The sequence below is a fragment of the Eumetopias jubatus genome, unplaced genomic scaffold, assembly GCF_037043125.1.
Source record: "Eumetopias jubatus isolate StellerSeaLion01/CBP00866 unplaced genomic scaffold, mEumJub1_p1.0 scaffold_10, whole genome shotgun sequence".
Taxonomy (NCBI): Eukaryota; Metazoa; Chordata; class Mammalia; order Carnivora; family Otariidae; genus Eumetopias; species Eumetopias jubatus.
In genome coordinates this window covers 82,029,814-82,057,530 of record NW_028274816.1, presented here as the reverse complement: position 1 = coordinate 82,057,530, position 27,717 = coordinate 82,029,814, and the positions used below count along the sequence as shown (strand labels likewise).

The 27,717-nt window shown below is 62.7% G+C and overlaps 3 protein-coding genes across 8 annotated transcripts in view; 1 reads left to right on the top strand and 2 right to left on the bottom strand.

Moving 5' to 3' along the window:
* The first annotated feature begins 93 nt into the window (after nt 1–93).
* Nucleotides 94–4,654, top strand: FSCN2 (fascin actin-bundling protein 2, retinal). 2 transcript variants are annotated; one of them, XM_028112670.2, is made up of 5 exons: nt 94–919; nt 3,111–3,267; nt 3,687–3,808; nt 4,163–4,330; nt 4,433–4,654. In XM_028112670.2, the coding sequence occupies exons 1-5, from the start codon at nt 94–96 to the stop codon at nt 4,636–4,638; spliced, it is 1,479 nt and encodes a 492-aa protein (XP_027968471.1). In that variant the 3' UTR covers nt 4,639–4,654. The 2 variants fall into 2 exon arrangements, with proteins under 2 accessions (XP_027968471.1, XP_027968470.1); XM_028112669.2 differs by having other exon boundaries at nt 4,091–4,330.
* FAAP100 (FA core complex associated protein 100) lies at nt 3,983–16,372 on the bottom strand. 5 transcript variants are annotated; one of them, XR_003610734.2, is made up of 10 exons: nt 16,161–16,372; nt 15,796–15,914; nt 14,047–14,972; nt 12,731–12,887; nt 11,122–11,891; nt 10,879–11,018; nt 10,219–10,335; nt 8,200–8,286; nt 7,566–7,825; nt 3,983–4,316 (listed from the first exon to the last, which is right to left on the bottom strand). XR_003610734.2 is itself a non-coding variant. In XM_028112666.1 (10 exons), exons 1-10 carry the CDS (start codon nt 16,323–16,325, stop codon nt 7,694–7,696), a joined length of 2,442 nt encoding a protein of 813 aa, XP_027968467.1. In that variant the 5' UTR covers nt 16,326–16,372; the 3' UTR covers nt 6,877–7,693. The 5 variants fall into 5 exon arrangements, 3 of the variants coding, with proteins under 3 accessions (XP_027968467.1, XP_027968468.1, XP_027968466.1); XR_015769284.1 differs by lacking the exon at nt 3,983–4,316 and adding an exon at nt 6,877–7,382; XM_028112666.1 differs by lacking the exon at nt 3,983–4,316 and having other exon boundaries at nt 6,877–7,825; nt 11,122–11,386; nt 11,558–11,891.
* Nucleotides 16,373–18,800: 2,428 nt separating this feature from the next.
* The window catches only part of NPLOC4 (NPL4 homolog, ubiquitin recognition factor), a 62,236-nt gene continuing 53,319 nt past the window's right edge, over nt 18,801–27,717 (bottom strand). The window contains exons 14-17 of the mRNA XM_028112371.2: nt 25,966–26,061; nt 24,368–24,484; nt 22,824–22,926; nt 18,801–21,147 (exon numbers count right to left, since the gene is read on the bottom strand). Coding sequence (XP_027968172.1) covers nt 20,990–21,147; nt 22,824–22,926; nt 24,368–24,484; nt 25,966–26,061 — 474 coding nt within the window. The 3' untranslated portion in view covers nt 18,801–20,989. The remainder of the gene's footprint in view (nt 21,148–22,823; nt 22,927–24,367; nt 24,485–25,965; nt 26,062–27,717) is intronic.

The following is a 27,717-nucleotide window of genomic DNA, read 5'->3' as shown; positions in this document are numbered from 1 at the left end:
GACGCCGGCTGGGCCTCTGGGGGACCTCGGGGGCCGTGAGCACGCGGAGAGAGCCTCCCAGGCCCCTCGTGGGGCGCTGGGCCGGCTCTGAGGATGCCCACCAACGGCCTGCACCAGGTGCTGAAGATCCAGTTTGGCCTCGTCAATGATGCTGACCGCTACCTGACGGCCGAGAGCTTCGGCTTCAAGGTCAACGCCTCGGCACCCAGCCTCAAGAGGAAGCAGACGTGGGTGCTGGAGCCTGACCCGGGGCAGGGCGCCGCTGTGCTGCTCCGCAGCAACCACCTGGGCCGCTACCTGTCCGCCCAGGAGGACGGGCGCGTGGCCTGCGAGGCGGAGCGGCCGGGCCGTGACTGCCGCTTCCTGGTGCTGCCACAGCCCGACGGGCGCTGGGCGCTGCAGTCGGAGCCGCACGGCCGCTTCTTCGGCGGCACCGAGGACCGGCTGTCCTGCTTCGCCACGGCCATCTCCCCGGCCGAGCTGTGGACCGTCCACCTGGCCATCCACCCGCAGGCGCACCTGCTGAGCGTGAGCCGCCGGCGCTACGTGCACCTGTGCCCGCAGGAGGACGAGATGGCGGCCGACAGCGACACGCCCTGGGGCGTGGGCGCGCTCGTCACCCTCATCTTCCAGAACCGGCAGTACTGCCTCCAGTCCTGTGACGGCCGCTACCTGCGCAGCGACGGCCGCCTCGTGGGGGGGCCCGAGCCCCACGCCCGCTACACGCTCGGGGTCAAGGCGGGCAAGCTGGCCTTCAAGGACCGTGACGGCCGCTACCTGGCACCCGGGGGGCCTGCCGGCACGCTCAGGGCAGGCCGCAGCACGCGGCCGGGCAAGGATGAGCTCTTCGACCTGGAGGAGAGTCACCCGCAGGTGGTGCTGGTGGCCGCCAACCACCGCTACGTGTCCGTGCGGCAAGGTAACGTGGGCGCGGCAGGCCAGCCACGCCGACCGCGGTGCGGGGGCCCGCCTGGGGTAGTGGCATCATCGTGCCCTCGTGGGTGGTGGCCAGTGGGTGGCAGCACACGGTGCAGGTGGGTGGGCCTTGGGCCACGCGTGGCGGTCCCGGCAGAGGGCTGCTGGCTTCAGAGTCAGGAGGAGGGGTTCCTTCTCAGGACCACTGGGCCCACGGCGCGCTGGACAGCCGCGGAACGCAGGACAGCGGTGCCCAGGCCCGCGGCCGTGAGGGGCAGGAGGGCAGGTCCTGCCCATGCTGGGCTGCCCCCCCTTCTCTTCTACTGGTGGGATGGTGAGGGACGGCGCCGTATGGACTCTTCTTGCTTCCCTGGACCCCCTGCATCTGACTGTCTCTGTCACGGGGGCATCCCCTACTAAGGACGGGATCTGCCTTCCCCTGTAGAGGCCAGAGGGACCCCATGTTCGCCTGCTCGCTTCCTTTGCAATAGCCCTAGGGCATGGGGCCTGCCCCCCCAGATGTTCAGTGTTGACTGGCCAGTGAATGGTTGAGGAAGCGGGATGTGGCCTGTCAGTCCGGGAGAGGAGGCAGCTGGAGCTGCGGGTTCTGCCAAGTGCCGGTGCCTTGATCCCAATAATTTTGCTGGCCAGGCAGCCCCCAAACCTGTCTTCTTCCGCATGGGGTGTCTGGGAGCACCCTGGCTGGCCCTCGATGGCACAGTGGAGCTCACAGAACGGTCCCCAGTGGCTCAAGCCATGAGGACGTCACCTCATATAAACGGAAGTCTGGAGGCACGGGGTGGTGGGGTCCCAGGGAGGACACCATCGCCGGCTCAGGGGCATCCTCAAACCCTTCACTCCTCCTTGTGGAGCTGCTCACGGGGGACAGCTCTGACCTCGGGCTGGTGGCCTCGTGGTCACAAGACAGCTCTGCTATTCCAGCAGACAGCTGTGTGAGTTGGAAACCCCTTGGCCACAGTCTGTCTGGAGGGGGTGTGAGGGGCGATGCTGGGGATGCCAGTGCGGTCGGCCTCCGCGGGGCCGCGGTGCAGGTGTGCAGCCCGACTCAGGAGCCCTCTCCTCCTTCTGCCCTCAGCACCCGCGGGGACGGGTCTCCCACCTCCTTGGTCTGTTTCAGTGTCACCTTCTCCACGAGCCATCCCAGTCAAGGCCCCGGCACCCACGGGCATCGGGCAGACCGTCTTTGTTGTCTGAGTTAACTGCTGATCACATGCCCGAAGCATCAGGTGCTCACCTAGTTCGGTGCTGCCGATGGGACGGCCGGGATGGCGGGCATTCGTGCAAGAAGGGAGACAGATCCCTATCTGGGCGGCTTTGGAGGGAGCAGCCTTGGGAGCTGGTGAAGGACGGCAGGTCTCACCCTCTCCAGCATAGGCCCTCCTGGTGCCCGCCCTACCTTCCTGGGGATGGGGCTGGACAGGATCTGGCCCCGACCCTCAGGCCCCCATTTCCTCCCGCTCCACCAGCTGGACATGCTGGAGCCCGGCCTCTTCGGCGAGCTCTGTGATCTGCCACATCACCGGAATCAGGAGCGTGGTTTATGGGAAAATACCAGAGAGATGCCAGTGCCTGCCGTCTGCTCCCCACCCTGGGCATGGATGCCCCCAGTTCCCTTCCAGGAACTCCAGGCAGAGCCCTGGACAGCCTTGCCCTCCCTCAGGACCCCCAGGAGACCACACAAGTGAAAAGGGGGCTGGAGAGGGGACAGTGGATTGGCCTCTACTCTGTGCCCAGGAGTGGACCCCAGGCCCCAGCTGTGCCCTGGGCCATGGCTTGGGGAAGAAGAGGGACCCTACTGTGCCCACCCAGTGGCTTAGGAGTTATAGAGGCTGGTGTAAGTCCTGGGTCGAGAGGGCAGCAGCAAGCAGATTACCTGATGATTAGCAGAGGCAAGGAATTTGCTGGCACAGAAGGTCTGGCTCCTGGGGCTGTGGTAGGAGCTAGGCCAAGGACCTTTAGGGAACCGGATGTAGGGGTCTGCGGTGTGCCCACACGGCCATGGGCACTGCCTCCTACCCTCCAAGAACTGCCTTCCAAATCTTAACTCCAAAGGGTTCTAGATGAGACCCTCTCTGCCTTCAGGGTTTTCCCAAGAGCATGCTTTTCCCCATCTTTCTGCTCCCCACCCCCCACCCAGGGAGAGGCGCGAGGGGCTTCCCATATTCTCCCTCCAGGGGTCAACGTCTCAGCCAACCAAGACGAAGAACTGCATCATGAGACCTTCCTGATGCAAATTGACCAGGAGACAAAGAAGTGCACCTTCTATTCCAGCACCGGGGGCTACTGGACCCTCGTCACCCATGGGGGCATCCATGCCACAGCCACACAGGTGTGAGTGCACCATCCCCATCTCCACCACCACCACCACCACGCTCACCATCACCACCTCCATCACCACCACTTCCACCATCACCACCACCACGCCTCCTCCAGCACTTCCACTCACCAGCACCACCACGATCACCATCACCACGCCTCCCCCCCCACCACCATGATCACCACCACTACGCCTCCTCCATCTCCACCATCACCTCCGTCTGCACCAGCACCTCCACCATGAGGACCACTGTGGCAGCCTGGCCAAGAAAGAATGCCCACTGGGGCGAGGGGAGGCTCTTAATGGTGGTGGGTGTGCCCACTTCCCCCCCCGCCCCGGGGCTTGGTGCTGGGCCGGAGGAGGATGAGAAAGTCTGACCCTGAGCTCCCCCACGTCCTGCTGCTCTGAGGGGACTTTACCCTGACCTTCCCAGTTCTGCCAACACCATGTTTGAGGTGGAGTGGCGTGGCCGGCGGGTGGCCCTCAAGGCCAGTAATGGGCGCTATGTGTGCATGAAGAAGAATGGACAGCTGGCGGCCACCAGCGACTTTGTGGGTGAGCACTCCTCAGTCCCAGGGAACTGGGGCTGGGCCCTCTGCCCACAGACCCCTGTCACCTAAGAATTGGCCCCTCCTCCCTGTACAACTGCCCAGGTGGCCCTTGGCAGGAGTCACACTTGCTGGTCCAGATAATCACTGTGGACATCAAGGAGCAGTCACAGCCCAGAACTTGTCTCCACTGTATATTTGGGGAACCTGGGGCTTGGTGGCGGCAGGCCTCTTGCCAAGGTCACATGAGGTCATGGCAAGGGCAGATATGCACCCCCTCTGCCCCCAGGCCCCACCCATCCTACCCAGCCCAGGAAGGCAGTGGGCAGGCAGTGGCCCCTCAGCCCCTACTCCCCGCCAGGTGAGGACGAGCAGTTCATCCTCAAGCTCATCAATCGGCCCATCCTCGTGCTGCGGGGCCTGGACGGCTTCATCTGCCACCGGCGTGGCTCCAACCAGCTGGACACCAACCGCTCCGTCTACGAGATCTTCCATCTGAGCTTCAGCGACGGCGCCTACCAAATCCGAGGTACGGACCGGAGTGCGTGGGGCGCAGGGCAGCGGAGCGCAGGGCGCGGGTGGGGGTGGGGGCTGGGGGGGAGGCCCCCCGCCGACCCCGGCCCGCCCCCAGGCCGCGGCGGCGGGTTCTGGTACACCGGCAGCCACGGCAGCGTGTGCAGCGACGGCGAGCGCGCCGAGGACTTCCTCTTCGAGTTCCGCGAGCGCGGCCGCCTGGCCATCCGCGCGGGGAGCGGCAAGTACCTGCGCGGAGGCGCCTCCGGGCTGCTGCGCGCGGACGCGGACACGCCGGCCGGGCTCGCGCTCTGGGAGTACTGAGCGGGCGGCGCGCCCGTCCTCCCATTAAACCGTGTCTGTGACGCAGCGGCTGGCGGGCTCCGTGGCGCCGCTCGCGCGGGGAGGGCCGGCGCCTCTGCCCCGGGGAGGGGGGGGGGGTCCCGGCCGTGGCCCTGCACCTCCCCGTCCCTCAGCACAGGACACCCAGGGCAGGCGAGCGTGGCCGGGAGGCGGGTCCAACGGGCGGGACACCCCCGCCCCACCCCGTCCCACCCCGTCCCCTTGTGGGCAGGGGCGCCCCGGCACCCCCTGGGCCCCGCCCCGCCCTGCGCGGGCACCGCACAGCGGCTCCCGGAGACCGAGCGGAGCTGGGCTGGGGGGTAGGCTGCTCACAGGGTCTGGGGATGAGGTACCCCCGACGGCTCTCCTCCCCGGGGGCAGGGTCTTAGGGACTCCCCCGCGCACCGGAGGCGAAAGCGACCCCACCCCTCCCAAGCAGGCTGTGAGCGGCCAACCCTGGGGAGAAGGCCCCTCTCAGCCCAGACAGGGGGCTCCCGGGCTCCCACTCCCACCCGTGTGGCTCTCACCCCCCCCCCCAGACCCCAGGGAGCCTCCACCCGCCTTGCCCCAAGCAGGACGGATGCCAAGACAAGGCTTGTGGTCCACCAGCTGGCATCCAGGCACTCGCCAGCCCCCATGGACCCCCACCCAGGCCAGTGCCTCTTGGCTGGGTTGGGTGACCCAGGCCATCAGAGGAGAGCCGCGTGGGAGACGTGGAACCTGGGGGCTGGGAGAGGGGGGGGGACACGGCCGTGTGGCCTAGGGCCCGAAGGGAGGACGAGACCAGACGCCCAAGTTCCCTCCCCACGCCTGGGGCCTGAAAACCCCCTCCAAGGGAGCCCAGCCGGCGTGGCCCAGTCGGGACTGGGTGCTTTGGCAAGGGCCTGCGAGGCAGGGAGCGCAGAACGGACGCGCCCAGAGCGGGGAGGAAGGGACGCCCTCCCCGCAGCCTCTCCCCAGCGCCCTCCTCAGCCCCGCCTGCTCCTGACCTCACTGCCCACCCCCCGCCCCCGCCTTAAGGACCGCGGAGCTGGACCCGAGTGGACCCAGGGGTCAAGGTGGGCTTAGTTAACCCTTCGAGGACCAGACACCAGAGCCCAGAGGCCGCAGAGGAGACAGGTGGCTGCCTGAGCCACAGCCTGTGCTGCCCCCTGGTGGCGTCCAGGGCAGGAGGGTTGGGGGCTCCCCCGCCCAGGGCTTGCCGCCAGTAATGTGAGGACTGCCCTCTGCTGACCTCTGCCTGAGGGTGCACTTGGCCTCAGACCCTTGCTGAGCGGGGGAGGGGAGGCAGGGAGCAGTGCCCTGGGGTCCCCAGAGGGGCCAGCTGCGGTGGCAGTAGGGACGCCCCTGCACCTGGGAGGAGAGAGGCCGGGGCTGTGTGGGGGAAGGCGAGCCACGCACGGCGGGCACCGGCTGAGGGACCCCTGGTGCTCAGTGTGCCGTCTTGTCCCTGATGGGGCGCCGACCGGGCACCCTGGCACAAGGCTCCCAGGGAAGCTCCGGCCGAGCTCTGTCCCGTGTCCCATTTGTCCTCACCCCCCCCCCCCCCCCCCGTCTCCCCTCGCTCATGAAGGTTTCACAAGATTCCACTTTATCTCCTCTCAGCCGGCTAGGTGTCCGGGTTGTGGGTCTCCTCTTCTGGAGACCAGGTGGCGGGCCCCAGGTGGCAGGCCCCCCGTGACGGCCCTGCCCCACCCCGCCCCAGCAGGTGCCTCCTGCCAGCAGGCAGGGGGAGCACCCCTCCCCACTGCTGCGTCTCCGCCCGTCTCCGCCCCGCGGAGGACGAGTGCTCCCGCCTCGCCAGGGTCAGCCGTGTCGGCAGGAGCCAGGGGCGAGCGAGGCTGCCTGTGTGGGGAGTGGGGCCCAGGAGCAGCCCAGTGAAGCCCGGGGCTGGGGGACGTGCGTCCAGCGCCGCTCGGCCCACACCCCGCATCCGTGCCCAGCACCGCCCAACCTCCGGCGTGCAGTCTGTGTGGCGGCCACCCACTCTCCTGACTCGTACCTGGACTCCCCACCGGCCCCTCTCCCTCCTTGGGGTTGAGGGACTCGCATGCCCCGCAGGCCAGGTGGGCACTTCGCCCCAGTGCTGGGGGACCCCTACCGGCCCCCACGACCGTGGAAAGACCAAGGCAGGGTTCATCCAAGCACACCCCTGGGGAGGCCCAGAAATGCAACTCAGAGCGGCCGCCCCAGACAGACACACCCAGAAGCCGAGGCAGCTCGACCCAGAGAGCACACTTGTTCTGCAGCAGAGGAGCCTCGCAGCTCCCGCATGCGCAGGACAGCACCATGTCAAGTCCAAAGGGGGTTCACCCCCCCACTGCTAGCTGCACCAGCACCACAGGGAGGCAGCTGGGGGGCTGCAGCCCACTGTGAGGGGCCCTGGAAACAATGCACAGTGCTGGGCGCTGGGCGCAGCCCCGGCCGGGAGCACCTACTGGGTGAGGGTGGGAGCCACAGGGGGCGGCGTCCCAGCTGGTAGCTTCAGCAGCGGCACACGCAGGGCTGAGGGGCCCTGAGGGGGACAAAGGGGTCTGCGCATGGGTGGGCAGGCAGCGGGGCGGTGGGAAGAGCAACGGTCACAGACACAAACCCACAAGTCCCGACCCCCAGAAACCTTCTCTGCGGCCCGACTTCTGCGGGGAGGGGAGGCCGCTGATCCAGTCCCAGGGCTCCAGGCCAGAGACTGCCCAGCTCCACCGGGTGCTGCGGGGAGCCATGGGCGGCTGTCCAAGGGAGAGGAACGCTGTGGGGTGGCTCGGGCCAGGGCGGACGGGGCCGCAAGGGCACAGCCCAGTGCCCCAGGCGCACGTAGCACCCCCCCCCCCCGCCCCCGTGCCTGTGAACGCGCTTTACACACGCCCTGGAGCAGTCGCGGGCCCCGTGTCCCATTCAGTGGCCCAGCTCACCTGCCTTCCCCCACCCCACAGCCACAGCCAGGGTCAGGAGGCGGGAAGTAGCCTCTCGTGCCCTGGGTGTCTCTCCGTAAAGCCACGAGGGCGCCTGGCTTGTGGCAGGGGGCGGAGCCCATGAGGTGTCACAGCAGGAGGAGGCTGGGGCTCCGGAGCTGCGCGTACACCTGCAGGAGCCTCTCGGCGGTGCCACAGGAGCTGGCTTCATCCTCTGTGCACAGCCGGTCCCGAAGGGCCTGCACCTCCCGCAGCAGAGTCTGCAGGTGGGGGCAGGCGGCAAGAGCTCAGAGCCCCCACCTCCCTGCTGGGCATGGCCCCTGGGGGACACCCATGATGCACAAATCCTGCTTGGGATGTGGCAGGTGACTTAGGAATGCAGGAGACATGCAGCCAGGCCCCCCTCCCCCGGTGACAGGAGGGGCCTAGTGAAAGTGGACTGGCAAGAGGTGCAAGGCAGGAGACAGAAGCAACCGCACCCACCCCGCCCCCTGCCCCGATGCTACGCTGAGGACTGGGCAGGCCCCTCACTGTGCCGGGTGACACCTGTGCTCCCAGAGGATCCCAGCCAGGGATGGTCCTCCCTGACCAGGCTGGTGGGAGGCTCCGTGGACGGGAGCTGGAGGGGCCTCACCTCATGGTTGATATGGATCTGGCGGAGATACTGCACACGGAGATCAGGTGGGCTGGAGCTCTGGGCAGCCTGCTCCACGACCATCCTCTGGGGGCAGGGGCGGACAAGGGGCGGGTGGCTGGAGAGGATGCTCCCCCATCTGGAGCTGGCGCCCAGGGCTCCTGGCACCTGTCCTTCAGCACTGCACCACCACCTCCAAGGGCCCCTCTGTGTCTTCCGCTCCAGCCCCAGCCTGACAGTGGAGGACTTGGAAGTCACTTTCTCCTAAGTTCCTGTCCCCCCCATCCCCACAGAGCCACCTTCCACCACCCCATCTCCCATTCTTCACCCCAGGCCTGGTGCCTACTGCCCTCAAGGGGGCCACCCAACCTGCCCCATTGGCACATCCCCTTGGCACAGCCTGCTGTGGGGCTGGTTCTCGTCCCGCATTCCGGGGGAAGCCCAGGCAGCTCCCGGGGGCTCAGATCCAAGTTCCCAGACAGCATTAGGCAGCAAGGCCCCCGCTGGCCTCTGTGGCAGGCCCTGCACATCTGGCAGGGTCCCCCAAACACTGAGTGGCCAGGAGAATACAAACGGTTCTCAGGTACACTCCCGTCACGGGGAGCAGGGCGTCAGCTGACGGAGGACAGACTGGGGTGTGCAGCCCGTGTGAGGATGCCCCTCAAGGAAGCATCTGCAGCCCTCCCTATTAGGAGCCAAATTCACCTGGGAGTGCTGCCCCCAGCGGCTCAGAGACTATACTTGGACATGAGGCCTCTGCAAATGAACGAGGTAGGGCGAGCTCATGTGGGGGGGTGGGAGGGGCCGAGTCTAATAACAAGCGATCAGGACACAGAAGACAGTTACGTGCAAACATGGGGAGAAGCCGTTTGCGTGACGTGGAGAGAGACCTTGGCCTCCAGCACTGAATTCCTGCTGTTTGTGCCCCGTCTGTGGCTGTCATGGCAACACCAGGCCACTAACCTGCCCCTCCTGCCGGGGGTCCAGTCAACACGCTCCTTCCCCCAGCATCACACTGACCACGCACCTCCTGACCACCATGCTCACGCTCGGCAGGGTCTGGAGACAGCCTGGGTGTCCCTGTTGGGCAGAGCCTCCTCTGACAGCTTGAGGCACTCGGAACTACATTCCTGAGCTACGTGTGCTGCATTGGGCCCATCATGGCGCCACACGGGGTGGCTGCGGTGGCCACGGGCTCCTGAGTGGCACCCACCTGCCTGGGTGCACCGGTGAGTCTAAACCAGCAGCACTCAGGTCCTTGTCAAAGCCTAAAAACCTGGCCTGCAGATTCTCCGATTCTCAGGGTCTGGGTGGGGCCTGGGAATGTGCATTGGTAAGTTCACAGGTGAGGCTGAGTGCTGCCACTGGAGAGTCCTCTGTGGCCACCAGGGCCACAGTCAGAAGAGGCGGGAGGAGATGGGCCAGCCAACCCTGGGGCCTGGGCTCTGCCCGGCCAAGGACACCAGGTGACAGACTTCATCTGGAACAGGGGGACCCTCTCAGACCCAGGAGTTACGGCCCCCAGATGGCGGTGTAGCCGCTGCCTCCTACGCCTGAGTAGCAGCAACGCGGCCCCCAGCACCGTTGAGAGGGTGCTGCCACTCTTGCTTTCCTGGCAAAGATGTGGAGGCTCAGAGTGCAGGCCCCTCGGCCCGGGACCCACGCCTAGCGCACAGGAGGCGTGCAGGCCCCAGTGCATGGCCTCTCCGCACATGGGGTTCCTCGCCCAGGCAAGCGCGGGGACGTGCAGCTGACCGCGGCAGGAACACGCACACTGTCCTCCTTTAATCTAGCGGCCAGGGGCCTCACGGGAGCCCAGCGGGGGCTGCCAGCACACCGGGGGGCAGTGTCTGCTACTGAAGGGTAATCAGCAAAGCCCCCCCACTCGCCTCCCGGGCGCCCACAGCTCCCCTGCACAGCACGTGGGAGCAGGTCCTGCGACCCCCATGCAGGCGGCCCCCATCGCCCACAGGCCCATGTTCCCACCACTGCCCCCCCTTCCCGAGCAGGCCCACATACCTGCAGACGCCCGATGACCGCATGGTGTGCACTGCACAGGCTGGCCAGAGAGGAGCTCTCCACCTGGATCTCCACGGTCTGTATGGGCCCTGCTGTGCACAGGTGGGTCACAGCCACCTGCAACACAGGACAAGTCTCACCAACCATGCACGGCCCTGCCCCACCCCAACGGCAGCTCCACCTGCCTCAAGAGGCCCTGGGGCCCCCTACTCCCAGGCCTGAGTCTCCCCACCCCACGTTAACTTGTATCAGAAAAACCAACCAGCCGATCAACAGTGGCTCGTTGGGAACGTGTGTCCAGGAGGAGTCCTGTTCCCTGGGAACCTAGACCCACGGCACTTACTCTATGGCCAAGTGACCCTCTGCCCACCCCACTGTGGACAGCCCGCGCCTGGACGACCCCTACGGCCCACACTGAGACCACAAATGCCAGCTGCGCACAGGGTGGAGGCCCACACATGAAGCACAGGCCGGTCCCCATCGGGACCCCACAGCCCTGCAAAGGCTGTTCCAGCACAGTCGGTCCTCAGACGGCGCACATCGAAAACCTCTGGAAGGTGGGGACCGACGACCCGATTCCTCTCAAGCAGCCCAGAGACACAGCTGGCTCCGGGATGCCACTCGGAGAAGCCTCTCCCCGGAGGGCTGACCCCCACTTGCCTCTCGGATGGTAAGGTGTAGGTCAGTGCCATCTGGGGCCACTCCCTGGACCGAGGACAGCCGTCGGGACCGCACGACATCCAGGGCCGTGTTCTCAGCGAGGAGCCACTGCAGGGTGGCGCAGCCCAGGGACGTGCCTGCTGGACAGGGGTGCCACAGTGAGCTTGGGCGGGGCCTGGAAGAGGGAGGAGCCCCGTGTCCCCAGGCCCTGAGGCCACAGTGAAGCCAGCCAACACCACCAACCTGTGTGACTGTCCCCCAAGGCGGCCCTCAGAAGCTCTGCGGACACTTTGATTGTGGCCACCGATGGGGGCAGGAACTTGGCCCGCAGGGAAGCGGGTCCCGCTGGCTCGCTGCGTGGCCCAAGAGATCCTAAGAAGGTGTCCACAGAGTCGCTCACAGGGCCGAGCAGCCCAGAGGGCTGCGTGTGGGGTGTGGCCAGGCCAGGAAAGCGCAGACACTGCAGCATGTCCACAGTGTGCTTGCTCAGGGGCAGGCAGATGCCATCCTGCTCAGGCAAGACATCGGGGGGGCACCCATCCAAAAAGGGGTCCTTGAAAGACTCCGAGGGAGCAAGGGCCCCGCCCACAACCTCCCTGAGGCTGTAGTGGAGTGCGCAGGACACGGTCAGGGGCAGGTCCAGGGCACCATCCTCCCCAGGGCCCAGGGGCAACGTCACCTCCCGCCGATCGCCAGGGCCCAGTCGGTCCACGGGGATGGTGTAGGTGGTGGCCGAGCCAGCCACGTCTGTGTCTGAGGCAGGGGTGCTGGTGAACACCTGCACACACAAAGCCCAGCCCCGGTCCAGACTGAGGCCACTGTTGTTCTCCAGCCGGCAGGTGGCCGTCAGCACGTCCTGCGGCTGCAGGCGGCTCCAGGCGGTGGTAGTGGTGCATGAGATGGGCCTGGGGCCCTCCCGGCTGGCCAGCAGGACGCAGCTCACGTTCATAGCTTCGTTGAGACACGTCAGGGCCTTGTTCCGCTGGTCAACTGCCTTCTTCAGAGAAGACACTCTGGAAAGAGCAAACGTGGCACCCGAGGGAGGAGAAGGAGGCGTGGTGGTGGGCCCCTCGTCCCCTCCTCCCAGGACAGGAAGACACCAGAACCTCGCTCCTTGACACACACCCCGTGAGGGGCAAGCCGCTGCCTCAGGGAGCAGCGCTCCGGTCCCGCCCCATGCCGCAGCCCTTCTGAAGGGGCCCCCAGCCGTCTGACCCAACCCCTGCTCTCAGGCAGCAGGACCACGGCGGGCAGAGGATGGAGCTGACACAGCCCACACTAAGCAGGCCTGGCCTCGCTCGCCGGGCTCCTGGCCTCCGCCAACCTCGTCAGGGCCTCGTGGGCCCAGGGGCAGCTGCGCCTTCCCAGCCATGTTCCGAGTGGGCCCCTTTGCTCCGCCGCGGCCGCACGTGACGGCCCAGAGGACAGCAGGCACTTTGGAAACTGTAGGCCCCGGCGCCTTGAACCACAGGGCACCAGGGCCTACAGACTGTCACTCCGTGCCGCACAGAAAAGCAAGTGATGACTGAAGGGAGCCCCGTTTCTCTGAACGGGTCAGAGGAAAAGGCCGCTGGGGCCTTTGCTGAGACAGGAAGGCAGAGGCCTCGGAGGAGAGGGGTGCCCTGGGGGAGGGCCGAGGAGCCAGCACGGGCAGGGTCCCTGCCCGCTAGCAGGGAGAGGTGTGGGTGGGGTCTAGGAAACAGGGGACGTCCCTTTCACCTTCTGCCATGCAACATGGCATCTGGCGCTGTCCCTGGGGTCAGAAGCCTGGGCCAATGCCACCACCCAAGACGCTGCCCCCGCGGACGCAGCACTGGCCTCTGCCCGAGCCACCGGCAGCCCGGCTGCTCACCTCTCAGAGACGGTGCCGATTCCAGAAAGCAATTCCTTAATCTTTTGGCCAGTATCGGCCACAGCGGCTCTGGTGGCGCACGGCATCTCAGAGCTCAGGTCCAGGCTGCAGGTCATCAGGCGCCCCCTGGCGGACAGGGCCAGGAGTCTGGCACCACCTGAAGATGCACACCCGTGGGGCCCGGTCAATGGGTGGGGAGGGGCAAGCCACCGGAGGCAGAGGACAGAGGTCGTCTGCAGGCCCGCACCCACGTCAGAAAGAGCGGGTCCCGGAGACGGAGCTGTGGAGCCCTGGACACGCACCAGGGCCTGGGCAGAGTCCCTGCCCGCGTCCATCTCATCACACGTTCTGAAGGGCCCTCCCTGGGGGAGAATGCTGGCACACAGAGCAGCTTAGAGCCATGTGGGGAAGGGGCCTAAACGAGGCCAAGCAAGGACCCATGTGGGCCCCTGAATCAGCCAGGTGCAGCTGGACCTCCAACGGGCCCCTGTGGTCTGCAGGGAAGAGCTCCATGCTCACCAGGGCTTTCCGGAAGCCTGGGGCTCTCTAGTGTCTTCCGTCCCCTTCCCTCCCCTGGGCTCCACCTCCTGCAACTGTCTGCTTGTCTCCCACGCCCACTGCCACTGAGGCCCTGAGCCCCGGGCCGAGGTGAGGCAGCTGGAAGAGCGAGGCACGGAGCATGCGCGGGCCGGGCTGCAGCCTGGCACCGCCATACTTGCGGCCGTCCTTCCCTGCGGCACAGACACTGGCCTTGTCCCCTCGGAGTGCTTCCTCCGCAACGAGTACCGCCCCGTGGGCCGTCTCCTCGAGAACGGCGCCGGGGTAGGGTGGCTCTGTCCTCACCCCATAGCGCCGGGCAAACACAGCTACCACCTTCCCCGGTGCCGTCTGGGGAAGCCACATCCAGCGCGAAGCTCCGGCGCAGAGGGGCCCAGGGTACAGGCCGCACGGGAAGCGGGGAAAGCGTTTCCTAGCCTTCAGAAACACGCCAGGGCTTGGCTGGAACCCACCTGAATCTCCCAGGACTCCCCACCACAGAAGACCTGTCTTGGAGAGATGCCCTTGTCCTGTGCGGCCCAGGGGCAGCCCCCGCCCCTACCCACATGGAACACAAACCATCAGGCACCCCGGGACCCTGAAACAAGCGCCAGCCTACAGCAGCTGGGGAGGAGCCTGCCCGTCAGGTTTGCAAAAGACGGGAACACAGCAGGGAGACGAAGATGGGCCAGTTCACAGCGCAGAAGACAGCCACACGGAAAGTTCCACCCCCTACCACGACACGCTGTGGCATCTCAGGTTTGAATGGCAGCTTGTACCTTCGGGCACCTCGCAGGACACAGAGAGGGTGACGACGCTGCAGATGCCTAAACCGGCTGGACACAGCAGAGACGGCAGGCCTCCCGGGCCCCTGTCGGAGGCCCGTCCCCGAGCCAGGTCCACGACACACAGCTCCGAGGGGGTGCTATGGTACACACGGCCACTCCCGCCACAGGCCGCACAGAGCACAGGCCCCGGCAGCTGGTACTCCCGCAGCTCTGGCACCAGAGTCCCTGCCTCGTCCCAGCTGGCCTTGATGGCCAGGATCCGGCCGTCGTGACCAAGTGCCACTAGGCAGTCAGGGTGTGTGTCCTCCGCGTCCTCGGCCAATGACTCTGTCTTCAAGGCCCCAATGAAAACGACGGGTTCCTCCAGGTGATGGAGGATCTTGACAAGGGCCTTCGGGTCTCCTGGGGACAACCTTGAGGTGACCAGGGTCTTCAAGACCACACAGCAGAGCTGGCCATCGGGGAGACCACAGAGGATCACTGGTGATTCTAGAAGGGAGGCATCAACTCCAAAGAGTAGCCCAAAGAGGGCCTGTTCCAGCAAGCAGCCCCTGGAGCCCCGTGTACGGCCCTGCAGAGCACTACTGCCCGGAGGACACACGCAGCACAGCACTGGGAGGATGTGGGGGGCGGTGGGCTCCCCGGGGGCCCCAGCCAGGGGGCTGGAGGTGGACAACTCCACCTCGCCAATTTGGCCTCTGGGTCTGGCGTCCTCCCCTGGACAGGGGCAGTCAGACAGCTGTACCTTCCACCGGGCAGGGCCCTGTGCCAGGGTGACAAGCATGTCATCGACCACAGTGAAAGTGCACAGAGTGTCATCCGGGAGGAGGCAGGCATCTGGGTGCACGGGGACCGCAGCGCAAGGGGGCTCGCTGTCCTCGCTGCCTCTGTCGTCCCCATCACCTTGGTTCACAGACCTTCAAGAACCAGGGAACAGTGGGTCAGAATGTGCACACGCTCTCTTCCCAGCGACGCGCCGCTGAGCACACTGGGCCTGGGGTCTTCCCAGGGAGTGGCCTCGGTGCCCATTACTGCCCCTCAGCAGTGTGGGGAAGGCCCACCCGGGAGCAGATGGCCTGTCACATGACCTCTCATCGGCCCGCAGACTGCTGTCATCAGCACCAGTCACCCCGGGACACGCACACAACAGGATGTATCCAGGCTTCCAGAAACGGGTTCGGGAGGAAAACCCTCATCGGCGCAGAACCGTAAGACCCCCAGAGTCTAGCCTGTGAATCACATCCCCTACCTTCTTAAGTGCTGAGCCAGTAAGGAGCACGGGCCCGTGTCTAGCCTCTGCACTGGAGCACGGTAGGGGCCTAGCTCCTCAATATCGGCCCCCTCGACTGCCTCAGGGTTCAGGGTGCTTTGTGACGGCTAACTGCAGAGACCCGCCTAAAAGGTGTGCCACGCCGGAGCGGACAGGATCCTGCCTCAGGCTGCGCACTCTGCAGCCTGAGCCCCATTTACTAAGGATGCCCCTTGGGCAGGAGCCTGCTGCAGATGCTGGGGGCTGGGGGCTCCCCAGACTTCAGAGCTGGGCCCTGAGCCCACCAGCCCTCCAGGTCCTCCAGATGAGGGCTGGTGCGTGCTCACTGTGAACCTGATCAAGGCCACGCCACGCGTATAGGTCCCACGGGCAGTGTTTGAGGAGACAGGGTGGGGTGGCCAGGGCCAATGAGGAGTGCCCCTGGGGCCGAGTCAGCCTCCCCAACGCGTGCTGCCCACTGTCCCCGTCACCTGCTCGCCTGGTCCAACGACAAGCAGTAGATGCCCTTCTGGGCGCACAGGACGTAGAGCAGCCTGCGGGGGGCCCAGAGCTCCAGGTGCCACACCTGGCCAGGGAACCTGTACACAGCCTGGACATCGGGGGACAAGGCAGCGTCAGGCCAGCCGCGTGAAGCGCGCAGAGCAGGCAGAGCACAGCACCCAGTCTTTAAACAAGCTCCTCCCAAAGAACCAGAACCCCCCTCAAGTCTCCTCGCCCCGACCCCTCGACCGGGGTGCTCTGTCCCCCGTCTTCCCGCCCCCCCCCGGGGGGGCTCCAGGGGCCCGACCCCTCCCCGCCCGCATTCTCCTTCCCGGGGCCCCCGCCCAGGGCTCACGGTCAGCAGCCTCCCCTCCTGGTCGTAGACGTAGACGAACTCGCTCCCGGTGGACACGAAGATCTCGGCCCCGTGGCACAGCACGCGGGGCTTGCCCGCCGCCAGGCCCCCGAGCGGGCAGCGGAAGCTCTCCAGGTATTCCACCCGCGGCTCGAGGCCGGCCATGGTGTGGGCCGGGAGCGCGGGGAGGCAGCTCCGTCTGGGGGCTGGGGGCGGGGGGCGGGGGGCGCGGGCGGGGGCGCTTTACGGCCGCCCACGTCGCGGCGCGACCTCCGCCGTAAAGCTGCCCGGGCGGGGGCGGGGCCGGGTCGGCTCGCGGGCTCCGCGGCGTCGGGGGGCGGGGCCCCGGCCGGAGCCCCGGCGGGCGGGCGGGGGGCCCGCGCCACTGCAGGAAGGTGGACGCGGCGGTTTGCCAGAGAGCCGGCGGGTTTGAGGCCAAACGCGGGACACCCCAGAGCCTGCGCCCGCGGACCCCGTCCGCCCTTCGCGCGGCCCCAAGCGCCGTCCGGGGTGGGGAACACCGCGGCCTGCAGCCCCTCGCACGCACGTGCGGGGCCTCGGGGTCCCGGTGGTTGGCTCCGAAGTCGCGTCGCGCCTCCCTCGTGCGCCCTGGAGCCGGAGCCGGGCCGACTCTGGGACCCTGCCAGGACGCGGGCTCCCTCGGGCCGGAGCCGGGGAGCCGGGGGCCAGCCGAACGCCACCTCCTCGGGGCAGGCGGCCCACTCCTAAAGCGATTTTGTGGGGTTTCGGGGAGCGGTTGGATTTCACGGGGGATGGGTCCCCGCCCCCGGAGCAGCTGAGCCGCGCGATGCCCGCCCCACCCCCAGGGTTTGAGGTGCCCCGCCCTCCACACCTGGCCGCAAGCTGTTCGTGGGTGTGTTGGTTTGGACGATGGGTCACCAGCAATCAGTCTGGGGTGAGGGTGAAGCGAGACACCTCTCCTCCCCACCACCCTGGCGGCTCCCCCTCAGATTCCACAGGCCTTCGGAGAGAGGTGCTGACCAGAGAGGGGCCAAGAGCTCTCTTCTGGATGTCAGGAGACCGCGAGCGTCCCTGAAGGGTGTCTGTGGATGGAGAGGTCAAGTACATCTCACTCCTTTAAGGCCATGGGACAATCTCCAAAAAGCCAGACACTCATGAGCAAAAGAGGCATCTGTGGGGTGTGACCAAGCACAGCATGCTGCCAAACGTCCCCTGGGCTTGGAGGTGAAGCTGACCACCCCCACGGAGGCTGGCACATCTGTGTGCCAGGACTCAGAGCCAGGACAAGTTCTGAACCCTCTTGTAGAGGCTGAGGTGGGCACTCAGCCCCCAGGACAGTGGGCAGTCCCTGTTTCTGAGTTGAACTCCATGTGAACTTGGCATCTGCAGTCCATCGTGTGTCCCTTTTGCTCCCAGGAGAAGTCTGGGCTGGAAACATCGTCCGGGATGAGGAAGACTGACTCCCACTAGGCCTTCCTAATTGGGAAGTGAGGGCAGGCTCCTCTCCTAGGAGAGGGCACAAGTCTCCTGGGCCAGTCTTGACTCCCATTCCTTGTGAACTGCCCTCCCTGGAGGACTGTCCTGCAGAAAATGAGCACGTGGGGAAGTGGATCTGGAAGGAGGTGGGTTGAGCCAGGCAGGACTCTCCCCTACCCCCCATCCCCCCTCCACCTGGGTTTCGCCCTTGGCTGGCCAGGATGCCCCTGAAGACACTGTTAGGTTGGCTCCCTACTCCCTTTGCTGTGATGTAAGGATTTATGATCAACAGTCTATCTAAACAAAGACAGGGGCCCTGAATGCTGACCCCTGGTTGAAAGACACCCACAAAGACCTGAAGGTCAGCTCGGACAGCAGTGGGGGGATGTGGAGTAAGCAGCCACCCGCGTGGGTGTGCAAGGTGCGCACTCCAGTCAGTGCTCTTTATGCCAAATCTTCGGGCAGTGTAATCTTCCTAGAGTCAAATGACACCACCAGCCTGGGGAGAAGCCACGGTGTGTGCAGAGCAGCTGCAGGCTATGCTGGGCACTCCTCAAAGGCAGCACACCCCCTTCACGTGGTTTCCCAAGGTGGGAAGTCCAGCAAGTCCAGCTGTCTTGAGATGCACCAAGGGCCGGATATGACAGTCACCCCAACTTGGGGACTATGGTTGGTAGCATGCACCACACCGCTGCTGAGAACAGCCAGGCCCGGGGGTAGAACTACAGGCACCCAGGGCCCCTTACATCGGCAGGTGCTGCTGTCTATGTACTTGTCCAGGGAGGAATGCATCCCGAGGCCAAAGGACAGGGTGGTACCTGAACACCAAGAGTAATTCAGGACAGGCACCATGTCCCCTCCAGGCCTCACACCCCGACACCTGTACAGTCTGGGGGCTTCCAGACTGCATCCCTCACCTGCTGCCGGCTGCAAGCACCTGCCTCCTCCCAACCCCCACCAGGCCCAGAAGCAGCCACATGGCTGACAGGCAGGAAAGCACCCGAGGGAGGCCACGCTCTCCTCCCACCCTGATGACATGCTGGGGTCCCTCAGCGAGGACAGTGACATGTGGAGAAAAGTGAAGTCATACAACACAAAGCCAACTTGGGAGGTGGCCTGCACACACACACTCGGCACAGGGAAGACCTCGGGGCCCAGGAATGACAGTTGGGAGCTCAGTAGTCGCTTCAGGAGTTTTATTGGCTTCATGGCGGGATCGGAGTCCAGGTAACGCTAATGCAAACCCAGCTGACGCACCCCTGCAGCCCCCAGCGGAGCTGGAGCGGCAGCACCAGGAGCCGACTGTCGGGAGACCGAGGCAGCCAGCTGTGTACACCTGGACAGCTGAGCAGTCACCCCCGCCCAGTGGCCAGAGGGTGTGTCCGCACGAGGGCGAGCAGGATGCAGGTGGGGCTGGGGGACCCCTCCCTCCCTTGGGCAGGAGGAGGTGGTTGAGCTGCCCATGGCCAAGGCCTCTGGCAGGGTGCCCCCACACCCTCACGCTGAGCTCGGAGTCTATTTATTTGGACAATAAAATAAAGTGCGTTTACTGAACAGAGTGACTCAAAACCAGAAGCAGAGAAATCAAAAACGCTTTTCCTTCAGCTAAAAGATGAAAGGAAATGAATTCTGCGTCTGCCAGAACTTCAGAGTGAGGAGAATGTTGGCTGAAGAGAGACGGGAGCCAGCTTGGTGGGTGAAGGCGACACAAGGAGAATGGGGAGTTGGGGGGGCCTGGAGGACACAGAGGGGGAGCTCAGGGCCCAGCGCCACTGGGCCCCTCTGCAGCCTCACACTGGATCGCAGGGACCACACGACACAGGGCCAGTCGTGGAGAGCCCCTCAGCAGGCAGCTGGGAGCCGAGCTGGAGCTGGGACAGCCGCCACACCCTGGTGGGAGTCTGCGCTCCACGCCTCTCCTGCCCACCCCCCTCCCCCAACAACCGATGGCTCTGCTGAAGCCAGACCCAACCTCATCGGCCCCTGGCCCCCAGAGCAGACAAGACACCAGGTGGACCTGCAGGTGCCAGGCACAGCCCTGCCATGAGAAGCCAACACGCAGAGAACAGAGTTCTCTGTCCACAGTGCCATGGGTAAGGTAGGGTCACACAGGCCTCCCCCCACCCCCAGGGCAGGGACATGAAGTCCCCAGCACAGTCCATGTCTGGGTCAGCCTCTCCCGTGGGTGCCATGCAGCTCAGAGACATGGCCCTCATTAAGGCAAAGAGGCATCAGGGTGCTGCCCAAAACTCCCTGGGGACCCCAGAGCACATGTGCAAGGCCTGACCATGACCTCTGTCCTGGGACCCCCACAGCAGTCCAGTCACCCTCACAATAGACCAAACCCCTACTCTCTCACTAGGGCCTGTTGCAATGGCTCTGTCCACCATGCAGGAGGCCTGGGGCTGGCCGGGGCAACGGGAAGAATGGTACACAGGGTAAAAGGGGCCAGAGCTTTGGGTCGTGGGCAACCCAGCTCACCCCAGGCAGGCCTGGCCCATCTGGAGGGGCCGATGCGTGGACCACCAAGTCTGCAGCTGTGGCAGGGAAGTCTCAGGCACTGAGGTTTACTTCCAAGAAGAACTGACTGTGGGTCCCTGTCCACCCTCACCCACCCTGTGTCCACCCTGCCCCCACGCCCAGGGACTCACTACGGGAGGGAAGAAGTGGGAACTAGTCTCTCGCTCCCCTTTTATGTAGTTTTTATCTTAAAAAGAAATAAATAAAAGTCTTCTGGGCAGAAATTACTGATAACTGTTATTACAACCAACGCAGACTTTAAAAACCCCACCTGGATGTCAGGTGAGCGCGAGGAGGAAGGCGGGCAGCAAATTAACCTGCAGGTCAGGCAGAAGGGAGACCAGCAACCCTGGGCCTACTCATGTTTCCACCAGACAACGGCCGCTGGCAGGGGAAGAAAGGGCCCTCACAGGCAGGGTCAGCCCAGAGCAACAGTGCACAGAGGTCACCAAACACTCCCAACGGGAACCACGGGAGGGGCAAGAACAAAAAGCATCCAAAAGGAAGGGAAGAGAAGGCTGGATGGCAGCAGTAAGCCCTCCCCACCCCTCCCAGCCCCAGGTGATGGTTCCGAGGTGCCCAGGTCCTTCCACCACCTTGGAGACTGGTATGGGGCTGTCCAGGGGGGCCATCGTGCCACTCCACTAGAAGGCTAGTGTCAGCCCGCAGAGCACCAGCCCAGCTCTCCCTCCAGGGATGCCTGGTGCTGAGAAGCTTTGTGGGTCAGAGACCCGAGGGCAGCCACCCTGCCCCGCCCTTCAGGGCTGCCCGCCATGGGGCAATGGTTACAATGATCCCGGCTTCAGAGAGGGCTGGGGTGGGCCCAGTCCTGCCAGCAGGGGCCGGGAGCCCTAGGTCCTAGGGAGGCTACACATCTCGCAGTGGCCGGTGCCCGGCTGGTTCATGAAGGTGCAGTGCTGACAGGCCCACATGGCGGCCGTGGCAGTGTGCGTGGAGCCCCCGACAGCTCCGTACTCGTGGAGGCCTGGAAGCTGCACTCCGACGGTGCCTGCAGGGCGGGAAGAGAAGCTGTCTGTAGCCGTTTGAGGTCTCTGCCCCAACCCCCTCCCCGAGAGTTCTATCTTGCTGCACGGCCAGGCCGGGCGAGTACAAGGCGACTCTGGAACAAACAGCCTCAGGCACGGACAGACGGGGCTCTAGGACCTCACAGAACCCAGCTGCACAGGGCTGCTGTCCGCAGAACGGCAGGCCGTCAACCGTGGCCAACTCAACCCCACCACCACCCTCCTGGCTTGCTGGGCCGAGTGAGGCTTCTCAGCCAGAGCACCACCTCTGGCTACCCGTGTGGGTTGCTGACTGTCCTGGGCTATAATCAGCAGAGCTGCAGCGCATACTCTTGCACACAGCTCTGTGTGGACCCGTGTTTCGTGTCTCGGGGAAAACCCCAGGAGCGGGCCGCCTGGGTCCGAGTGTGAGTGAACGTCTCCCCAAGGCTGCCTGCCCGGCGGCCTACACATGTCAGCAGTGTGTGCGAAGCTTCCAGCGCTGCTGGAGGCCCTGGGACAGAGGTGTGACAGGCTCTCACTGGGTGCAGAGTCCACGTCCCTGCTCCCCAGTGCCCTTCTCTCGGCAGACCTCTAAGTCACCCAGGTTCTTTTCAATCCAGGTATACTCCACACAGGATGCTCTCTTCGTTTCGGGGGTAGAGCACAGTGCCCCCCCCCCCCCACCGCCCAGGCGCCACACCACTGTCCACCCGAGGTCATGAGGCTGTGGGCCTTCACTTTAGGGAATCTGGTGACAACAACTTGTCCTCTGCCTTAGAATGACTGAATGGCGCTCGAGAACACGAGGGCAAGAGCACATGGCGCATCTCGCCAGCCCCACGACCGGTGTGTCGGTCAGAACCGTAGAAAGGAAAGCGTGACCCAAAGCACAACCAACACTGAGGCACCTCGGACCACGGACCCCCAGGTACTGGGGTCAAGAGAGAACAGGTGTCCACTAGGCTCCCTCGCAGCTTAGGTTCTACTGAGGTTTTTCTTGGCTACTTTTGGCTCTAGTATCTAACCTACTACGTAGAGAAAACGGGATAAACATTTTTGATATGTATTTTCAAAGTTGTCTGAAGAGGGCATTCCAGTATTTCTCAAAGCCACAGGGAAAGGGACCGCTCCAGCAGCCTGCCACCCCCCGGAGCCCCCGGCTGATGGGGCACCTGCGCCCGGAGCTTCCCGGACTGAAGACAAAGGCTCCCCCTGGGGCAGCGAAGTCACTCAGGCTCCTGGACAATCTATCCTGTAAGGTTTTTCCTCTTCATCCTTTGAGAAAGCTCTGAGACCAGTAGAAAGAAGGGAAAAAGAAAAGCCTGAGGAGACCAAAGATTTCTGACCTTTCAGCACTGTGGTGAATGTAAGGTTTCTGTTTATCCAAAACAATGACTTTCAAGTTGCTCCTAAGAGGCTGGATGATTAGCGTACCCTCTCTGTCCATGCCCGCACAGAGCTGTGCACCAAAGGTCTGCGTGGCCTCGAGAGCGGGCACGATGCAGCGGTGAAAAAGTCCTGTGCTTGTCCGACTGCCCACAACACCCATCAGAATGCATCTGGGGTCAGGCTGCTAGGACCTAAGAAGCTTTGCAGAGTATGTGTCCAGTTCCCTGGGCTCTGGCAATGAGAGTGGGAGGGCGTGATGCTTGGGACTGAGGAAGGGGAGGACACTTACTGCACAGCTGCTCGATGGTGGCCCACTGCTCAGACTTCTTCCACGTCTGGGCGAGCTCCTCATTTCTGGTCCTCACGGCTTCCAGCAACAAACTGATGCTGTCCTGCAAGAACCCAAAAATGAAGGCTGCCACTTGCTTCGTGATGGTGGACACACTGTTGTTAATAAGTTCCTTCTTCCCCAACATCAAGACACACCTCAGGGGCAATTAAAAAACATCTCATAGGCTGTCACTATGAAACACAAAATGCCACACACTTAAGTCTATAAAATCAAGTGCTAAATTTCAGAGCTAAATTTAAGTTCTTCCCACATAGTCCTACTACACTGCTCTCTGTCATGAGCAGACCAGTGTGCTCAACCACCAAGATACTAACGCTCGCACCCCTTACCCTGAGGCCTGGACGCACGGACAGGTGCCCATGGTCATGGGGTCCACCCTCCACCCTCACGCTCTCCCTGCAGGCTCTCTATCTTCTCAACCATGTCTCTGGGTCCTAGGCCTCCAGGGTCAAAGTGCAGAGAATTAAAAGAGTTTATATAATGGGGAACTAATAAGGCTTCGGGGACTTTCAGGGGCTCCCCAGAACAGGTTTTCTAACAGGTGACTGCCAAACAGTACACGTCTACTGGTGAGGAGGCCCTGGTGTGAAGAGCCCAGGCTTTTGCTGCCTGTCCAACTGGACAGGCAGCAGCTGCACCTGGAGCCGAAGGGCCTACCCTCTAGGCTTACCAAGGCAGGCAAAGCCAAAGGGAAGTCTCAGGGTGCCTGATGTCCAATGTCAGAAGTGGGTAGTTTGGGGACGAAACATAGATACCAGCTAAACCCAGCAGGATACAAGAACAGCCACAGGCCGCCTGACGCAGGAGAGCAGTGGGGACAGAAGGGCCTCTCTATTCTGTCACCTTCAGGGAACGTGTCAAGTCAGAGGCTCAGAGAGAATTCGTTCCCCTCTCTCTGGTCTCTCCTTGGGTCTCAGGCAGGAAAAAAGGGCACAAAGTAAGGGCCCCCTGGCTGGCCCCACAGCTCCACATTGCTCAGAGAGCAGCCGCCGCCCGAGACACCTGCCCTCTTCTTCCCAACAGTGCGTCTTAAAAATGCCAACCACGCAGCTGTGCACTCAGGGCCTGGACGCAAGCCAACCTTCTGGGCCAAGGCCATAAAACCACAGTTGATTCAGGAAGAGGGGAGAGAGCAGTAAGCAGCAGAGGCCGTGATTTTGACACTGTTAGGACAGGAATTCTGTAAATTGCTGGCTTTCTAATGCTCCATGCTAGAGGACAGAGAGCTCAATACAGAATTATAACAACTGAAACCGTCCTCCGTTGTGGGGGGCAGACACGTAAGGAAGCTGTTTCAGTGCAAATACTAATGTGAAAACTCCATCTTTCTACCAGTAAGCCTCCTGTGAAAAGCCACTGCCTACAGAACGTAAGAGGTACTTCGACCCACCTTCCCAGCCATGCTCTGACTTTATAGCCAAACCCCACCTGGGGACCCCCAAAGCCAGGTGCTCAGCGGGCACGCACACTCAGGCCTGTACCTGCAGAGGCATGACCTCATTGGTGACCAGAAACAGCAGGAGGTGGAAATCCGAGATGGTATCCAGGAACACGGATGAGGTATTCTGGGATAGATAGGTGGCCAAACTGTGGAAGTCCTACAGTGGCGAGGCAGGAGGAAGCAAGTGAGCAGGAGCGTCCCAGGACAGCCCCAGTGCCCAGCCCAGAGAGCCATCTGTCCCCTCCTGAGGCACGGCTGAATGCGGAGTGCGGACACACACCTCTCCCCGTCTTGATCTATAATCACTGATGGGGACCCAGGCCAGAGGGACACGCGGCTACCACATAAGTAAGCTATGGCTCTATCCTCCCAGGAGGATGCTCTCAGTACATGTGGCGCATTGACGTGTGTAAGAGAGCATGTGTATAAAGCCGATCCAGCTGGAAGACACATTCAAAAAGACAGAAAATGCCCCCCACCCCTCCAGGTGGAGAGTGGGTTGTGGGAAGGGCTCACTTTGGGGCTAGAAGACCTGTCTGCACTTGCTGTCTAGCTGGACTGTTGACCTCGGACAGCTGGACAGCGAGGAGTGTGTGAGTGTGAGAGTGTGTGTGTGTGTGTGTGTGTGTGTGTGTTGGGAGGATGATGCAACACTCCCACCGTCAGCAAAACTAAACACAAGAGGGGGTGCCTGGGTGGCTCAGTCGGTTAAGCATCCTGCCTTCAGCTCAGGTCATGATCCTGGAGTCCCAGGATCAAGACTCACATCGGGCTCCCCGCTCAGTGGAGAGTCTGCTTCTCTCTCTGACCCTCCCTTTCTTGTGCTTTCTCTCTCTCATGCTCTCTCTCTCAAATAAATGAATTTAAAAAAAAAAAACAAAAAACTAAACACAGGAGGTTCAAGAGTGCCACCAGGATGTGGCTCTGCACCTCTCCAAGCACCCCGAGTCCCCGCACAGATGGGCCATGAGGAGAGCAAAGCATCAGAGAGGTTTTGCAAATAAAGCACCACACTTCCCAAGAAAATCTCCTTGTATTCTTTTCTGCAACGCCTGTTAGCAATTAGGACCTAAGAACAAATGTGTGTCCCAGACCGTCCGTGTGGCAGCACGAGGCAAGTGTGCAGCGGAGAGCAGGGCCCACCGCACAGGACGTGCTATGTAGGACCCGTACCACGTGTTGGAAAGCCCAGGCGGCCAGGCCACACGAGGCCCACACGGCCTGGACCGTGCGTGAGAAACGCAACAGGATGGCAGGGCTGGAAGCCAGAGCAAACAGTGAAGTGACATCTCCACAGGAGATGATGCTTGTTAACAAACAAATAATAAAAAAAGTTGTTGGGAGAGGACACAGGTGACAAATATGTTTGGGGAAGAAAAGAAGTCAACTGAGAATGGCTCTTCTGGCAGATCCACAAGCCTGTGGCCTTACGGGGATTTGCCTTTGTGGTTATGTCAGGCCCGGCCCCACAGAGGATGTCTCGTTGATCAAGAGTGTCTCAGAAGTCCTAGCTGGGCTTCGTCACAAGAATCAATCAGGGGAATTTGAAAGCTTGGTACTTTCTGGAGAGACAACACTGACACTAGATAAACAAGCAGTAGTTACTTTAAATTATGTTTCTAAAGACAAAGAGCTTACCTGTGTCTCACCCAATACATCCCGGTTTTCAATAGGAAATGGATTTTGCGAAATAGAAAAAGTATAAACTGGATCCTTGGGGAAAGTGGTTGTGATCTAATGAACAAAAACAAAACCCTTGATAAATTGTGCTGCAAACAGGGGTGAGGGCGGCCCCAGGTGCCCCAAGCAGCCCTGAGCACAGCACCCTCCCCCAAGCTCCAGCCAAAGAGTCCTGTTTCCCACTGGACGCCATGGTCCCCCGTTAAAGACACCCCGAAATGAAAACCCTGACACTCTGATCTGGGAAGCAAAATGAAGGATCACTGTTCACAAGTTTTAGGATCGTGCCATTTGCAGGCAGTTTGTGTGTGCCGGCCTCTGGGCTTCCGTCTGCTGAGCTGCCCACACAGAGGCCCTTGCCCGTGGAGGAGCTGGAGAGTGAGCTCTGGGGACACAGTGGATGAGGCCAGGAGAATTCTCAGGGTCAGCTATGATGCTCTGAGAGACACAGTGACCTCCAGAGAGCTTGCTGAGGCCCCTTGGGACACACGGCCCCACGGCGTGGAGCTGGGGCACATCCAGGCAGCAAGAGAACCCATGCTTCTGAGGTGCAGGACACGGGAGTTGTGCTCTCCTCATCAGACGGGCTGGAGTCAAGAACTTGTGTCCAAAGGGGAGCCTAAGCCCTTCCTTTGGCTCAGACAAGCTTTAGTAACAACAGAGGGCATTTTAAATCTAACACATAATCAATACAAACTACAGGGACAGTGGTAAATGTGCACGAATCAATACAAACACCATTTTTCATTCCCCCTGGCAGGTGCTCCTCCCCACAAAAGCACCCAAGTGTGAGCTATCAACCACCTTTCAGTTGACACAGCCTTTCCTCTACAATATGACACTAGCGGCAGCAGATTACACCTCGTCCAGATTTAGGGTAGCTATTCTGGTTCCTTTGGGACTATTTCTAAAGAATGAAAATGTTGTTCTGGTCTGTTTTCTGCATCAGCGAAGGCAGCGGGCCGTTTCAGGCTGGCCCAGGACTCACTGTGATTGTGCCGGCACACTGGAGGGCGGCTGAGCCGGCAGCAGCAGCATCTGAGACCTGAGCCCCACTGCTCTTTTAAAGATGCTATTTTTGGAGAACCTGGGTGGCTCAGTCATTAAGTGTCTGCCTTCAGCTCAGGTCATGATCTCAGGGTCCTGGGATCGAGCCCCACATCGGGCGCTCTACTCAGCGGGAAGCCTGCTTCTCCGTCTCCCACTCCCCCTGCTTGTGTTCCCTCTCTCGCTGTCCCTGTCTCTGTCAAATAAATAAATAAAATCTTTAAAAAGAAAAAAAAAGATGCTATTTTTAAGTCATCTCTACACCCAACGTGGGGCTTGAACTCACAACCCTGAGATCAAGAGTCACACGCTCCAGCGACTGAGCTAGAAGCCAGGTGCCCCTCCCGCTGGTCTTTTATTGACGAGACCACGCAGCCTTGTGGGCTCTGGCCACAGTGCCACGTACTGGCTGCGTGACCTCTGTCAGCTACGGATCCTAAGCCTCAGTGTGTTCCTCTAGAGTCAAAGATGACCCCGAGTGCCTATGTCCACCAAGGCTCAGACACACAAGCCCTTATCAGTCTCCGGCTGCCGTCAGAGAGACGGCGGAAGAGACAAAGGCCCGTGGACGGCACGGCACTTTGGCTTTGGGAAGACAGACATGGTGGACCAGCAACACAGAACACCTACCAGGCAATAGATGTGGGATGAAGAGACGTCTTT

Bases quoted from the DNA above. Each gene is read 5' to 3' on its own strand.
- FSCN2 (XM_028112669.2), top strand. From the start codon at position 94: ATGCCCACCAACGGCCTGCACCAGGTGCTGAAGATCCAGTTTGGCCTC. The intron at 920-3,110 runs GTAACGTGGGCG...TTCTCCCTCCAG, and splicing joins CTACGTGTCCGTGCGGCAAG to GGGTCAACGTCTCAGCCAAC. The intron at 3,809-4,090 runs GTGAGCACTCCT...CTCTGCCCCCAG, and splicing joins GGCCACCAGCGACTTTGTGG to GCCCCACCCATCCTACCCAG.
- FAAP100 (XM_028112665.1), bottom strand. From the start codon at position 16,325: ATGGCCGGCCTCGAGCCGCGGGTGGAATACCTGGAGAGCTTCCGCTGC. The intron at 14,973-15,795 runs GTGACGGGGACA...TGGTTCTTGAAG, and splicing joins TCGTTGGACCAGGCGAGCAG to GTCTGTGAACCAAGGTGATG. The intron at 8,287-10,218 runs GTATGTGGGCCT...CCCTGCCCCCAG, and splicing joins CGGTCATCGGGCGTCTGCAG to AGGATGGTCGTGGAGCAGGC.